The sequence below is a fragment of the Lycium barbarum genome, chromosome 2, assembly GCF_019175385.1.
Source record: "Lycium barbarum isolate Lr01 chromosome 2, ASM1917538v2, whole genome shotgun sequence".
In the NCBI taxonomy this organism is placed as follows: domain Eukaryota; kingdom Viridiplantae; phylum Streptophyta; class Magnoliopsida; order Solanales; family Solanaceae; genus Lycium; species Lycium barbarum.
In genome coordinates this window covers 15,780,536-15,798,062 of record NC_083338.1, presented here as the reverse complement: position 1 = coordinate 15,798,062, position 17,527 = coordinate 15,780,536, and the positions used below count along the sequence as shown (strand labels likewise).

Here is a 17,527-nt window from a genome sequence, read left to right as displayed (position 1 = left end):
GTTTGAGTAATTTACCTTATTTGTTAGTTGATATCCATTTAATATTATTTTTTCTTTTACGATATTAATCTCTTTTCACATTTATTAGAGTAAGAATAAAAATGAAAAAGTAATTAAGTTCTATCTTATTTTAAAATATAAATATTTTAATTATATTTATTTTAGTAAACATAACAGATAAATGACATGGCGGAATAGCAAATACAACAGTTAAATATCTAGATTAGATCTCAGGCTAATATAAGAAAAGAAAGGAAATTGTATGGTTTGACTACTTAATCTTTTGAAGAAAAGCACTAATATGGGGTCCACGTTTTTTGCTGCACAATAATTTCATTTGCTCCCACTAATGGGTTGATACGCATATGACAATGAATCCACCATTATTGACTTAATGGGATACTTTGAAAATTATATGAATATTGTTTGATTTTTAATATAGGGTGAACTTTTTTTTTTTTATATTGATTTTTTTAATATGAGGTCCACTTTTTTTTTTTTTTTTTTTTTTTTTTTTTTAACATGAATTTGGAGGTGATGCGGTCCATTTTTTTTTCTTTACACATGAGTTGAAGGTGAACGACGAAACCATCCCCAATTCATGCTCTTAATAAAGTAAGTAATAATAATACTCACGAATGACTTATTGGGTATGTCTTAGAAGAGATAGGGCTTTATATTATATTTTAGTTTATTATTTTATTTTTTTCGCTACAATATTTAAGTTTGGGAAAAGGGCCTTCGAAGCCATTATTTGAACTTCAAAACATGTGTTTGTATAAAATAATACTCCCTCTGTTTCAATTTATGTGAACCTATTTTTCTTTTAGTCCGTATCAAAATGAATGACCTCTTTTCTAACTAGGAAACAAATTCACTTTATGAAATGATTTACAGCCACACAAATATTCAAGACTTATTTTGAACCACAAGTTTAAAAAATCTTCACTCTTTCTTAAATATCGTGCCCAGTCAAATGGGTTCACATAAATTGGAACGAAGGGAGTATAAAAGTACAAGTGAAGAGATGTAGACAAAGAAATTAGAGAATTTTATTTTTTCTGAAATTAAAATTAATGTACAAAATGAATTTTGTAGGAAAAAGATTGTTGCAAGTCTTTTTGTAAGAAAATTTGTATCGCAATTTTAATAAATTTACAATAACAACAGCAAACATACCCAGTGAAATCCCATAAATAAATATGAGGAAGGTAGAGTGTATGCAGACCTTTAATCTACTTTATGTTAAAGCAGTGTCAAACCCGGGATTTAAGAATTTTGCGTGCTTCATGTTCTTTTATATAAGTTGCTACCGATAACATATACTTACGGACAAGGAAAAGATGGACCCAGAATTTAAGGATTGTGGGTGCTTCATGTTCTTTCATATAAGTTGCTACCGATAGCATATACTTATGGACAAGAAAAAGATGCGACCAAAAGCTGTACTTTGAGCATCATTAAAATTGAAAAAAATAAATGAAATGTTGGGCAAGAGGTTCGAAAACAGGTCCCCCAAGCTTCCAAACACTTAAAGTTCCGCCTGAAAATTAAAGCACTCAACTGTCTTTTTTGTTTCTAGAGTGCTTTTTAACTTTTATATTCAAATTTTATTTCATATATAACTATACCTAATCTGCGTCGAAGTTTAGGGGTGCTAGAGCACCGCTAAATTGTACATAGATAAGTTAAAGTCGAGGGGCCAATCTATTTGTTTCCACAAATTCGTTATTTTGAAATATGAAGTTACTAGTAAAGGCACTTTGTACTTGGCACATGTATTCTGATTTGTTTGATGCTGAATCAACATCATTGAATGTTAGTCACTGACTTCTCTTTTGGGGTGTGACAAGATTAATAAGAGAACGAGGAAGGTATCCAACACTCCATACACAATGTCAAAGGGACTAATGGTAATGCTAAGTCACGATTTCTAAGTTTTGTCTCCAACAATACATTTAAACAAACCATCTAAACTTCTATTAATCCAGAGTGGATCCAATGTTACCGTATGAGGTTTATTTGAATTTAGTTCTTTTAGAGGCGAGCATAAATTTATGTGTACAAAAACACTTCAATTGTAACAAATAATAGATATGAAATCATAACTATTTTCGTTAAATCTAACAAATATATTAAAATATTTGATGAAAATTAAAAATGTTAACTTTAGACAAACGTATAAGATCAAAAACTGTACAGTATATACTTAAAAGACTATTTTGAGCTTACTCTCAGACCTAAGGGACCATTTATATCATTTTCTCTATAATTTCACTCAATTTTCTTTTTATATTCTTACCCCTCCCAATATTTACCAACTGAAAAACCAAAGCCTGTTTGGCTTAGCTTAAAAAAATCAGCTGAAAACAGCTTATGAGTCAAAAAAAATAAGTTAGGATAACTTATTTTTTTAAGCTTATTTTAAGTACAAAATGACTTATAAGCTGATCAGCCAAACAATCAAATAAGCTATTTTCGGCAACTTATAACTCGGCAAACGGGCTCTAAACCGTTTTAACAATAAACAAGAAAAACTGAACTTAAGATAAAACACAAAGCTGTATTTTGTAAAGAGTTTGAATTCTCCTTATGGTTCTGCCCTTTTCTTCAAGTGGGTTTGTTCTTTTTCCCGTTGTACTTATTCTTTCAGTTTCTGCTGTTTTTTTTTTTTCACTAATTAAAAATGATTCTGCTTATCACTTTTCTTTATTTGGAATGGATTTCTTCTACTGGTTTTCTGTCTTATATTGGAAATAACAAATATGTATAATATTGATTAATTGTAGTAATTATTAGTATTGTTATAAAATGTTGTTCACTAATTTGCTGTCATTCTTGTGCTTCAAAATTTTCTTGTACAATATTTCTGGCTTCTGCATATCTGAAATACTAATTTAATTTCTAAGTTTTTTTTTTTTTTGAGAAAATAATAATAGGGAATATATTTTCTTGAAGGTTAATTTTCACGATTGGGACTTGCTCAGTTGATAGAATAACTTCATATTGATCTCTCGATGAAAATGGGGCTCAGAGAAACTTAGATGATCTAGTTATAGCTAAGCTTCAAAGGTCCGTGTTTGTGTAGATGATGAGTCTATGAGTGAGTTCCTTGGTTGGGTAATAATAAAGCCCTTCCTTTCTTGCTAATTTATTATAACAAGTCACACACTCATACTCTGCAAATACAGAAACAAAGAAATTCCAGGATCGACTACCAAAAGAAAATAGAATGGACTAATTTATGAGTTAAGAATTGTGATTGTCATTCAATATTTTGTGTTCTTGATATAGTGGTAGAACAATCAACCTTATATTAGCGAAAGGGGTAGATTAATTGGTATTTGTTCGAGAGAACTATAATACTAAGCTCAAGTTTCTGTCATGCTTCGTCGATGAAGAAAAATTCTTGCTTATGTCATTCAATTCTTAATTGATGCCGTTTACATAGTTGTTGTAGATTTAGGATCCGTTTGGCCATAAGGATTATTCACTTTTTTCCGGAATTTTTTTTCACTTTTTTCAGAAATTACTGTTTGGCCATGAAAATTTCAAATACAACTTGGGATTTGGAAAATAAGAAAAAACTTTTTTTCACTTTTTTCACAATCAAAACAAGTACATTTCAACCAAAAAATACTATTTGCAAAAACTATGACCAAACACAACTCCAACTCCAACTCTAAAATTTCCAAAAAAGTGAAAAAGTTTTTGGTTTTTATGGCCAAATGCCTACTTAGTTCCAACGTTCCAGACAATAGTGTTCGGCATCTAGCAGTATGAAATGAAAAAATTGAGGTATGTTAACTTAAGGTGTCTGCAATTGGAGATGAAGAACAACAGACGTTAGTCACTGAAATTGGATGTGACTATGTGAACATTTGATGCCATGTGAACTTCTTCTTTGTTCTTATTGTGCAATTTCCTACAACGAGTATGTTCTTGGCCTCGGAAGCAGGTTATTCTTACTCGTCATCCATATCCAAGATATGGCATTGTTATTCCGTTTCCGGACAATTTCTAGTCTTTTGCAGTATTCTTGAGTTTTGAATTGTGACGTCGTATCTAATATCTCTACAAAGGAGGATTGCATGTAACGGTTAAGTAGTTAACAAAGTGACCCTTAGATTGTTTATCTTTTGCAGTGATACAAACGATCATTCAATCTAATTATATTTATTATTTACCATATAGGAAAGTAAAGGGATCAAGACTGAAAATTACAAGTTTATATATTATTTCTTAGACATGCGACTGAGAAGATGAGTTCTAAAAATTTGTATTGGCTTTAAACGAACATCATTTCAGTTATTCTATCTTTAAAGCTGGCTTTCATTTTCTTTGGATCTTTGGTACTTGAAAGTTGTATTTTCTTGTATTTACTCTGTTTTAAGTTCCCAAGACATCCTAGAGGAGCTCTAAATATATCTCCTCTCGTCCAAAATGCTCAGCGATATGTGAAGCATTGGATATTATGGAGCTCGCAACAATTGGATTCAATGGCACCTAAATTACTTGCCATACATGTATATTTTTTATTCATTTTCCTTTTGAGAGAAATGAGTTTATCCATTTTTATATTGTTTAACATAGAATAGAAACCTCGATAATTCTGTATTGTCATGTATCATGGATTTATGACTAACGCACTGAGTATTTATACAGGTCGGCTGGGCTTGAGACGAGGCGTTCGCTAGACCAGCGGACATCTCGAATTGAAAACTACGCCTCATGGGTGGTTAATTGGTGTATGAATCAGAAGTTATTCCATCATATACATGATACTGAAGTAAATATGGCCTTCTTAACCAGCCCGGATTTGAAAGTTGTGAAACCATTATCAGAGCACGGGATCCTGGTCAGGTAAATGATTTTCTCATTTTGTTGATTAATTCATCCAATGAACTAGTAGATATTTACCCAAATTTTCTTTTCTAATCTATGGTATCAGATCAAAATGGATCTTTGGTTGCCTGCATTTCCATAATATTAAATGTTAAGTGTACTCTTCCATAGAAAATAGAAATTTAGGAACTGGTAAATTTTGGTCACTTTGAACTAACTGCTATAATACAACTCTACCCCTCCCCCCCTTAAGTTTTTGGCAATGGAAATCACACCCCTCAGTTTCATTGGGATGAAGAACCCTACTTAAGCTATCATTGTTTGATTGTTTTGTCCAAATATCCGGTTTCTAAAAATGCTGCAGGTCATTTTTAAAGTCGCCATTTACAAGCTGCAAAGGCCAAAGTTTTTGCTTCCAGCTTGTTCTTCCCTTCTAGTAATTGCCACTGGCACAAAAACACTATCATGCTTAACCTTTTCCATACAGGTGCAAGACATGAATGTTCTGATAGACCAACAACAACAACATACCCAATCTATTCCCACAAGTGGGGTCTGGGCTGTGTGTAGTGTACACAGACCTTACCCGTACCTTGTGGAGATAGAGAGGCTGTTTCAGGAATTCCCTCGGCTCGAGTAACACATAATGTTCTGATAGATCCCAGAAAAAAAAAATCCTTATATCCTAATTCTGCAAGTACAAGAATATTGGAAAGTTTGTATCTGAGGCTATGACTTAGTGGTCAATGAAGTGGAATGAAAATCATGAAAGACGTCACACTTTGGTAGAGACAACATTTTTCAGGAGAATTTTGTTAATCTACCTTAGCCTTGATCCGCAGAGTTATAATTGGTGCTTGACGAATTGGGAATCTGATTCTATCACCTAGAAGCTGATTTGAAACTTGTGGTTGGTTGTGATATTTTCAGACCATTTATTTTAGCCCGTCCTGCATTTTTTCATTTCTGGTGCCAAATCAACTCTTTGAGTGTTGGTTATTTAGTCTAAATTGGCAAGATAATCTGCGTTAGGTAGCCAACGTTTGCTAGCCGTTGCTAGACTAACAATTAAGTGCCTAATTCTTGACTTTTGATGAAGTTTTTGCCCCACAAGTACTGTGGAATGCAAAAGTTAGAAAATTGTGAGTTTTTATATAGCATATAGCAGCTTGTACACTGCCTCGTTGATTCTTCCCCTTGTTCCTTTTATCTTGGACATTGAGATGCTTCGTAGTTATTAAATCAAGATTATAATAAGAATTATGAGTATGCAATAATCAATAATTGTTTGGTGGGCTGCACAACATACTCAGATTACTATATAAATCTCTACCAATATACTTCTCTTTCACCATGTCAACTTCTTCTCTCAATTACAAACTTCAGCTCTGCTACTTATAGTTGCAGGTATGCAACAAAAAATTAGCTGTCCAAGCTTTGACACTGATTGTGTCTGCAATTTCTACAGAACACAAGACGAATTGCCAGCCACAATATATATAGATAGTGATGCAAAACTTCCAGCTGTTGAGTCCTAATGCTGGTGGGGTAAAAGATTTTTCGGCCGTTAACATAAAATAAAGAGATGGAGAATTTAATATAGCAGTGTCACCCCCTTTTTCACCAAATTCCTTTGGGATGAGAAACGAGAAGTGGCTTGAAAAATCAAAGTGACGTTTACGAAAAAGGTTATTTCTCCCATTGTTCCAAAGACCTAAAATTTTTGGAGAAAAAGGGATGTGACAGTTAGGAAGAAAATTTTGGTGTATAGAGTGGTGTCTCCTCTCCAAGCAAAAGAGACTTTAAGATGGCTTCACAGACAATGGTATCATAGATCAACAAATGTCCGCCATCACGAACTTCATGATATTGAATCCAAGGTAACCTTTCTGAGACATGTCTTTGTAGTTTCAAATTGATAAATCTGTCTTCACAGCCATGCCAGATGTGAACAAAACTTTGGTCGTTTTCAGGAAAAGGATCGCTAAGCTCCAAAGGATCAAAATCCCATTTACTAAATGCCACAAGGAAGTCGCTTCGGAGGTTGTTGAAAACACTCCTGCTCTTTAGCTTATCCTGAAGATGGAAAGTACAAGTTAAAACAATATGATGTATCAGCTAGTTTAGTATGGAAAGAAAAGTTGCATTATCTAAGCTAAAGCTTAAATGGACGACAAGGTCAGTGAGGATCCATATAGCCGACCTCTACTTGTTTGGGATTAAGGCGTAGTTACTGTTATTGACCTTACCGCGGTAAGAAATTGAAATCCAGGTGCCTTCTTTAAAAGCTCCAAGTCCTTGTCAGTAAAATATGTAGGTCTTGTATTATCAGCAGAGGGGGAGGAAGACGTTTTTCGGATCAACCACCAATGCAATAATCTAGGAGCATATCTTGCAACCCAAGTCATCCTTTTGTACCACCTCTTCCGGTTGTCGTCCTTTGTTATAGAGTCCGGGAGAGAGGGCCATTGGTAATTGACAATGGGAACCACAAATGCCACCCCGGCTAACCTAGCAAGTTGAGAAACAAGATCTGAATTTACGTGGATATAAACGTACGATTCAATTTGACATTTTGTTCATTCGGGTTTCATGTTCTCTCTAATCTGTACAATTCAGATTAATAGTCTGTTTGGCCAAGCTTCTGGGAAGCTAGAAGTGCTTATTTTTTCAACTTGAGCTTAACTTGTTGGAACTAAACAAGTGTTTTTGAGTAGTAACAGAAGTTGTTTTAACCAGGAGTACTTCTGAAAACTTGATCAAGCACAACTTACTGTTCTGATATTAACAGAAGTGCTTGACATGAATTAGCTAAACACAAACTGCTATTTTCCAAAAGTACTTTTTTGAAAAGTATAGTTCAAAATAAGCAGATTTTAGAAGTTTGGCCAAATAGGCTACGAGTTTATTGCTCAATGAACTGTATTGCTAATATTGATCAAAATAAAGAGGGCATTAGGAAAGCAAAGCAAGACCTGAATTCACAGTATATAAATGCTGACCACAATAGAGACCTGTAAATTTCTATTCAACATTTTGTTCATTCGGGTTTCATTGTGTTTCTTAGCTTATATCATTCACATTAAGTTTATCGTTGAATGAACTGCATTGCTGATATTGATCAGAATAAAATGACGATTCGACGAAAGAAAGCAAGAAATTTAATGTTACCTATGTGAGAGGTGTTTGATACAACTCCAGGTTGGATAAGATCCCATTGAGAAACCAATTATGTAGAATTTGGATCCTAATTCCAAGTGATTAGCTAATTCCTCAATATCAGATGCTTCACTCCTTAGTGATCTTTTTGGATTTGGATCACTTTCTCCATATCCAGCTCTATCAAATTGAACCATATATATTCCCAATGTGTTCATAAGTTCCTGTCACAAATTATTAAACAAAAAAAAAAAAAAAATTAACAAGTTATGTCTAACTGGTCCTTCAAGAAATGACTCCATTTTTTAGTAACCTGCCCAAAATTAAACAGGTTGGGTATGACCATTTTATTGACATCACCAAATGGGTTGAATTAGATATGACCCATCAAACTATTGTATTAAAACAGATCATAATGTAACTCAAACATGAACATTAAAAAAAAAAAAATCAAATTTGAGAATTGATGATCATGTAAATTTGGACATACTTAAAAGTTAAAACTAATATTAAGAAAAAACAAACTGTCAACATTCACATTTCTTTTCATAAAAAAGAAGGGAAAACTGGGTAAGAATCATGACCCATAGTTCGATGCATTTTTTACCCAAACAAGTTTTATTCAATCCGCACATTTGACACTTCTCATTATAAAACAGAAAGGGAAATTGGGTCACGTGGGACGGGTTAAATTATGACCCATAATTCATACATTTTGAGCTAGTTGGTTCATAACTCATTTTGACCCGCCCAAATTTAATCCAACCTACCCATTTGCCAACTCTTTTTTATGTGGTGTTTCATACCCGCATTGGAAACCAACCAACCTGAATTTCCGCCGGAAAATCTCATATTGGGGTAAAACACTCCCTAACAAGACAACTCTTTAACTAGGAGACTCAAACCCAAGACCTCAGGAGTGCTTACCACCCCCACGACAATGTTGGTTGGTATTTGCCAACTTTATTCAAGAACATATAATGTAATTTGTGTCTAGATTGTTAGTTACCTGGGGTGCAAGAAAATCTCTTTCTTTGGAGCTATCAAATCCATGAACCATAATAATTCTGTAATTGGATTTGTCTTTGGGAACACCTCTTTCTTTGTAAGCCAATTTTCTTCCATCAATTAGTTTGATTCTTTCTGGTCTATTATTAGCCTTGGTTTCTGCAGAAACCATTATGAAAGAGAAAGAAGAAAAATGATATATAAAGATATTAATGAGAGTAGTTTTTTTTCTTGAGATCTGTTCAACATCTTATACGAGAAAAAACAACATTTTTGGTCAACCATTTGGCCCTTAAACAAGAAAGTTCCTTTGTAAAACTCCATAATAGTTGTACTCCCTCCGTCATAATTTATGTAATACTAGAATTTTTGTTTTATAAGGCAGATAATTTATGTGAAAAAGGAAAATAAATTTTGCCACGATTTTTTCATATGCTTTTAAAGATTTTAATTATTAATTATTGTAATTTATACTATTTTTTTATATAGTTTTTAAATATATATTCAAAAATTTAAAATTTCATGTTTGAATCTACCGTCAAAATCTAAAAAATTGACTTTCAAAATCCGAATCAGTACCACATAAATTAGGATAGAGGAAGTACCAACTAGTTATAAATAGGAAAGAAAATATTTTGGGGCCAGCTTTAAAATGTACTATAAATCATTTGTAGTCTAAAACAAACTTTAGAAACTTATGTGGCTATAAATCGTTTGATAAAATAAAAAGTTTAAAATTAAATTGTTACTACATATAGCAAAATAGGGTGAAAATCATTTTACACGCTTCAACTTTGCTTTGAAAATCAAACTCAACCCTCAACTTTGAACAATAGACATTCTCCCCCCTTTATCCTATACAATGACTATTTCACCCTTATTTTTTTCAATCCTCCATTCATGTAATACATTTTTATATTATATATAATATTTATTTATTTAATGTAGGTATTTATAGATTCTTATTTAAGTTTATTAACATTAAGTAGAATAATACTTTTATGAAGTTAGAACAAAAATATAATGCTAATTTTTATGATTGTTATTTCAATATTATATGCAGTAAGTATGTATGTATATGTACGTGTGTATATTTAAGTTTCAATTCTCTGTTATTCTCTATTGTTATAAACAAGTTTTAGTTGTCTCTAATGAAATATTTCTTAATTTATAATAAAATTCATTTACAGTATAAATATATAAATTTTAAAAATTGCCTCTATTTTTTAAATTGTTTTTGAATTACTTTCATAGAAATGTATTTATAAAGTTATTATGACCAGTTATTTTTCACTTGTATAAACAAATATTAAAGTTTTGATTATTTTTAATAAAATTATTTTTTTGCTTATTGTGCTAATTTATTCTATTATTGAACGTCATTAACTAACATACTCAATTAGTATTTCTCACTTTTTACTTCTCCTAGAAGATAATATTAATTTTTTACATAAATTAAAAAATGGAAAATAAAGTAATTTTAAAGAAGTAAAAAAAAAAGTTAATAATGTAAGAATAAAGTAAGCATTTTAAAATGTCATTAGGATAAAGGAGAGAGACTGTCTATGAATGAAAATTGAGGGAGGAGTTTGATTTTTTGGACTGATTGAGAAGAAAGAAGTGTCACGTAATAAATACTAGGAAAGAAGATATTTTGGGGCCGACGTTAAAATGTGCTGAAAAATGCTTTGCTAGTTGTATTTTTTTGATTTTTTTTTTGTGGGGGTCGCGGGGGGGGGGGGGGGGGGGGGTTGGATTTGTTGAAAAAGGAAATTTCATATTGTTTTCTTTTTTGATTTTCGGAGTAGGGTGGGTAAGAGGATTTTTTGGGCCACCACTAATTCAGTAATTTTGCTGAAAAATTGTTGGAGAAAATTTCGGCGCAGAATTGCTCGCCCATGTAATTTAGGATTATATATGACATATATGAACAAATTAAATAGTACTATATTAAAATATAATAATAACTAAGAAATTTATAAGTAAAAAAAATAGAAGTTTCTATTAAAGAGCATAAACATGTTTGAAGATTTTTATTCACTCTTTTGATAAAAAAGAGAATAATATTTTCTAAAATATGTATCTTTCAAAATTCTCAAATAGAAAATGACCACAAGAGTTACCAAAAAAAAGACCACAATTTATCTAATAAATACACTATTACTTGTAATTTTTTTTTGCATTTTGAACATATAATTATTTGTAGTTTTTCAAAATAAATTATATAATATATAGGATTGCCTCAATTTTATTTAATTTTAATATTTTGTTGTTCTACTGCAATATTTTAAAGTTAAAAGTTAGTTGGATGCAGAGGCGAAATCAGGATTTTCACTTTGGAGGTTAAAAAATATGAAGAAGTAAATACATGACGAAGGCAAGGGGGTTTAACATCTACTACATATACATAAGAAAATAATTTTAACCTTATATATACACTGTAATTTTTCTTCAAGGGGGTTCGGAACCCCCTGGAGCCTAGCTAGCTCCGCCTCTGGACTTGGATGAATGTACCTTTGTGTAAGTTTTTTATTGCGACCAAATCTCTCTATAATAGCAATGTTGGTCCAAAATTTTTTGGCTGTTATAATGAATGGTTGTTATACATGTATAACAACATTGACTTTTAAAAAATATTTCGCTGTTATAATTTTTCATTTTTAAATGTCAAATTCTAAGCTTAATTACACTTTGAATAAACTTAATATAAGTATACATATTTATATAACGTTCTCTGTCATAAATAGTGTATTAAAGTATCAAAATATTTGATCAAAATCTCTACACTTATTATTGATAATCATAGATATATTTATTTTTTTATATAAAGATGGTTAATTATTATATTATCAAAAAAAATAAAAGATAATTGTTATAAGAGAGTAATTTTACAAAGAGTATACTGTTATAAAGTTAGTTGTTGCTGGTATACGTAAAAGACTGTTATAGAGAGGTACACTATAACATAAAAAAACCGATTTTGAAAAAACTTGATTGTTATGGTGAAGCGTTGTTATATGAGGATGTTATGAGTTTAGTATTTAATTTTAAAAGTAGGAATAACAACGTTATACTCCCTCCATCTCCTATTACTTGGTCACTTTCCCTTTTGTACGTCCCTTAATAAATCATAAATAAAAGATGTATTTTACTACTTTACCCTTATCTCTATCCAATAAATACATTTGAATTAATATTGACTATTTTCAAGAACATTTAATACTACGGGTAAGATGAAAAGAATTTAATTAATTTTATCTTGATTTTGTAAATGAACAAGCAATTTGGGACATATTTTTAGTAACATGGTCAAGTAATATGGGAGGGAGGGTGTATATGTATATAAGATTTTTATAATTTAAAAGGGGCAAGTGTTTGACTTAAAATTACTGAAAGTATATCTACATTTAAGTCGTATAACAACAGTGTTTACCATAACTTACCGAAAACAAACATGTGGTAATGGTTACTGGTTAGAATATTATATGGCCACGTTCGAGTGCAAACCACTTTCATTATTCCTGAGCTTTGTGCACATGAGATGTGGTGGACGATATTACAATATATATATTGCAATTGATTGTGCAGAATATTTATTTTTAGGTCAATGAAAACATATGCTTTGATTCTTTTTTTCTGTTTTTTCCCTAACGTGCTTGTTTTCTTAAAGTTAATAAGTACATTAGTACTTAAATCTCAATCTTCAAAGAGACAAAAGGTACTGTACGATATAAATATTCTTTCATCTTTAATTAAAGGTTTTGAGCTTGAGTTTTAACTTTTAAGAATGAAATCATCTTTAATAAGAAATGCTTTATAAAGTGAAACTTTCTAGTGTGAGTTTGGTTAGTTGTGTTACAAATCAGATACCAAACAACAGATAGAGAAAAAAATCTTCTAGGCAGATGTGGATGTAGAGTATTAGCATCGAGTTCATCCGAATTCAGTAATTTTAAGATCGAGCATATATTTATGTATAAAAATTCATAAAAATTACAATAAATAGTAAATATAAACCTATAACTTAAAATATATAATAAATTCAATGCCAAAAATTATAAATATTAAATTCATAAAACTTAAATCTTGGATCCTCTCCCTCTTCCTGATCCACACGAAATAAGAGAAAAGGAAACAAGGCAAATAATAGCAACCTCAGCTTTCAGGGCAGGTTAGACTTTTCAGAGCTCTCTAACCAACCCACTCCACAAATAGAAAAAAGCGAGAGACAAAAAGTGGAGGCAAACCAAAATAAATAATGGGCAAAATCTATATTTTATATTAAAAGACCAACCAAAAAGTAGAAATACTATTTCCTTTACATCCTTTTCAAAATTACGAATTGTTGACATATTATTACTCTATTTTTCTATAAGTATACTTTATAAATAATTATACACCTCATTTTAGACGCTTTGAGTAGAACTGCCACTCTGCCAGGCACGTTGTCATTAGAATAGTTGGACAGGTGCACCAAATTAATTGGACTTCTGACTATGACTGCAGCACGTCACTGTCTTCTTTGTCGCAAAAATATCAAGGGCTGACCATTTTTAGTTTGAAATATATGTTCAACTAGTGGCTTTTGGCCCGTGTAAAGCTTGGACTCAAAATTAAGATTGAAAGTTAAATTTGTAATTATTTTTTATTTTTTGTTTTCTTCTTTATGACATTAAGTTATTGAAATATTAATTTGATATGTTCTCTAAACTCTAAACGGGCTCAAAACCAAAATTAAAAGTTAAATTTGTAATTTTTTTTTAAAAAAAATCCCGCTCTTTGTCACATTAACTTATTTAAAGATTAGTTTGATATTTTCTGCAAACTCTTAAAAATTAAAGGCTTCTCATATATTTAAACTGCACCAAAATATTTGAAAATTGAACAAAATTTCTTTTTTCCCCCTTACTTTAGACCTTTTTTTTTTTACGTTCAAACAAATACATGACATAAAGTCCCTTAATTGTTTTTAATAACATCCAATATGAACTATAACATTTTCTTCCAAAACAAAGAAAAATAGTTTGGTTCTAGAGACATCAAATAGATATGCTATATTTATTCTTTTGTTGAGATTTTAATGAGGTTACATATAAACAAAGATAACTTTCAAACAAATAAAAATAAAATTTCATACTTTGCAAATGTTAATTCAATTATATACAAAGTATATTGAAAAGATGAAGAAAATTAATTACTTTTCTTATATAATAATTAGACTTTCCTTTAACTTTCTAAAAATTTACGTGATGAGAAAATGACATTTTTTTCCTTTTGTTAGTTTAAATGGTACATTATTTTATAAAATATACATTTTAATTATTTTCTCTAACACAAATGAAGCTTCAATGCCTCATGATTAGTTTAATCATGTTTCCCTATACTAACAAACAACGTCTAATAGATTTTTTACCCACATAAAAAATGAGACTCAAAAAACATAGAAAGTTTACTCCCTTTTGTCACAAGATGTTTGATATTACTACTACTGGAAAAATATAAATTATCCCATTAACTACATATTTTTCAAAGTTGTTCTCAACATTAAAGCTAGTCCGTCAAGTTCATATTATAATTTATTTTTATGTAATTTTCAAGTGTAAATATATATTAAAAAATATATTTATGAATTGATACCAAAAATTGTACTGACTGACCGCGTAATACGCCTTGCAATTTTTTTAGATGAATGTTGTATAAACTACAACTTACATTGTTCGTTATGCATAGAAATATAATTAAGTATCAAATTTTAAAAAATAAGAAATCATATGATTCTTTTTTGCTAACAGCACAAGTACGATTTTGAAAAAAAAAACCTTTCTGGTTTGCTGTAGCTTTTCCAGCATTCGCCGCCCCTTCAATAGCCTTTCGCGCAGATCCTGCACCTGACATATAAAAAAGGTAGATACTATTCTCAGATGTGTGATGAATGAATAAAGAGGTATCACAGGTACTTCCACGGAATCCCTTTAGAGCACAATATAGTGCTGCAACAAGTGGAAAAAGCTCTGGGACCTTGCTTCAGTCCATAAAGAGCTTTGTGAAGTGGGCAGACATATCCTGGATGAGTGGTATCCAGAAAACCGGGAGGTTGAGACATATAGACCTCCTTAAGATTTTTTCGCTTCTTTGTCAAGCTTTGGAGCAACTCTTTCAACTGCCGCCTAATCCCCTAACATGCTCAAGAACCGAGAGCCGAGCAGCTCCCGCTGAAGCAATTTGTAGCAGCTCCTGCACCTATTGATTTTGCACCTTCTAATATTTCGAGTTTCGAATTCTAATTCTCCTCACGCTTTCATCATCATCATCATCATGATTTTCTCTTCGAGAACACTCGCCTCATCGATAGCGCCCGGCAAAGGAATCATTTTTTCCTAAAGCCGACTTCCTTTATCGAGCTGCTCTCTCTGTTGACAATAAAAGCGATGGTCCGGGCTGGGCTGTATGAAATAAGCAGTCATTTTTCTCAGTCCTAATTCTAATAAATATCACGTGAAGCGCGTGATCACCTACACCAAATAATATATATAAAAAAAGAAGTTAATTTCTTAAGCATGAACGATATGGGTAATCAACGTACAAACAAACAAAACATGCCGATGAAAAGATTCAAATTTCAATATTTTTAACAAATGATTAGATAAAAATAAATATTTTAGGTAACAATATCTAATCCAAATAAAGACGAATTTTATCTATTAAATTTTCAAAGTTTCACACTGAACAATTAACGAACTGTTAATTAGAGAAATTTCAATTTTGTGCGCAATACATGTTTTACTTAAGGTAACTGCAAATATGGTGTATTCTCTCATTCAAATTATGCATAGTGACGTATTTTTTTAATTGACATCATCACAATTCACAATTTCTTAAGCGTTTTAAGAGAATCTTAAAATTTTCTAAATTTCCCAAAATTGGTGTGGCACCTTAAGTAATAAATAAATAAAGTAGGAGTAAAAATAAGGCATATGAAGAAGTTATAGTACATGTCACAAACTTCAAACAAGTTAGTCAAAGGGATTTTCTATAATAAAAAAAGGCTTGAAAGTGCCTTAATATTCCTAAAACACCCTATAGTAGAGGAAACAATAAAAGACAAATATAGGGGTAAATTCGGAAGAGGAAATTTTTAGTTGGCAACCCTTAGTTGTAATATAACCAAGGACTCTAACTAAGTACTACAAGAAAGTTAGATTGACCCTTATTAGATATAGTAATATTCAACGATTGAAATATATTTGAGAAATAATCACTTTTAATATAAAAATAAAATTTTGATAATATAACCTTCGCTAATACATGAAAATTTTTCACCACAGTTCACTTTTTGTTTCACTTTTAAATAATCAGCCACCGTTTAAAATATAATTGAGAAATAATCACTTTCAATAAGAAAAGTATGCCAAAGTTTGGACTTTCTATAAGTGAAATTCCGGCACACTGTGTTTTATGAAGGAGTTTCATAAACTCCCTACATGTGGAGTTTTAAATTTTTACACGTGAAACTCTTTAACATATTGTGAGTTTGAAAACTTCCTACATGTAAAATTCCAGCGCAGAGTTCAAACTCTCTAAACCTTCGGAATACTATGACCTTCAAAAGACTCTTCAGATGTGAAACTCAAGCATTGAAGTTCAAATTTTTACAAGTGAATCTCTATACATTATCAAATTATACTCGGAAGTGGAGGTGTTCACGATTTGGTTAAAAACCGATTCAAAGTCGATTGAAAACCGATTAAATAAACTGATTTTTTTTTTTGATTTGGTTTAAAATTTTAAACAACCAACAATATTTGATTTGGTTTTATTAAAAACAAACAAAGAAAAAATTGAACCAAACTGACAAATTATATACATAACTTTTGTATCCAAAGTGATTGCCACAAGGCTACAAAGGGTGATGAGTTCTCTGGTTAATGCTAACCAATCTACATTTGTTCCTGGAAGAGCTATAAATGATAATATAATCCTAATCCATGAATTGGTTAAGGGATATAGGAGGAAGGGCATCTCACCAAGATGAAATATAAAAGTGGATATGAAAAAAGCTTATGATTTTACAGGAAATGTATTTCCCTGCTTTGTTTGTTAAATGGATAATGCAGTGTGTTACCACTGTTGCCTAATCAATTATGATCAATGGGAAGGCTTCTACTCCATTCCAAGCAAAAAAGGGGGTGAGACAAGGGGATCCTCTATCTCCTTTTTTTATTTGTCCTTATCATGAAGTACCTCACAAGATTACTGAAGAAACTACATGTGCATCCTGGTTTCCATTACCATCCTAAGTGCAAGAAAAAAAAAAGATCATTCAGTTAAGTTTTGCTAATGATCTCCTGATGTTTTACAGGGGTGATGTTGAATCCATTAGGCAACTATATAATTGTTTTCAATTATTTTCTAAGGCCTCAGGTTTGATTGCAAATGACGACATTGCATATATTTCGGAAGGGCCAGGCCGGAAATTCGGGATCAAATACTGCAGGATCATAATTTTGTCAAGGGA

General features: G+C 31.3%; 1 protein-coding gene and 1 long non-coding RNA gene across 6 annotated transcripts; one reads left to right on the top strand and one right to left on the bottom strand.

Moving 5' to 3' along the window:
• Nucleotides 1–2,381: 2,381 nt before the first annotated feature.
• LOC132626253 (uncharacterized) lies at nucleotides 2,382–7,416 on the top strand. 5 transcript variants are annotated; one of them, XR_009577213.1, is made up of 4 exons: nucleotides 2,382–2,614; nucleotides 4,666–4,863; nucleotides 5,333–6,725; nucleotides 6,819–7,416. It is a non-coding gene; the product is annotated as an uncharacterized LOC132626253 (long non-coding RNA). The 5 variants fall into 5 exon arrangements; XR_009577214.1 differs by having other exon boundaries at nucleotides 2,382–2,618; XR_009577215.1 differs by lacking the exon at nucleotides 2,382–2,614 and adding an exon at nucleotides 2,625–3,103.
• Nucleotides 6,592–9,302, bottom strand: LOC132626252 (uncharacterized). Its single transcript, XM_060341060.1, has 4 exons — nucleotides 9,014–9,302; nucleotides 8,017–8,228; nucleotides 7,095–7,356; nucleotides 6,592–6,921 (listed from the first exon to the last, which is right to left on the bottom strand). The coding sequence occupies exons 1-4, from the start codon at nucleotides 9,182–9,184 to the stop codon at nucleotides 6,592–6,594; spliced, it is 975 nt and encodes a 324-aa protein (XP_060197043.1). The 5' UTR covers nucleotides 9,185–9,302.
• Nucleotides 9,303–17,527: the final 8,225 nt, after the last annotated feature.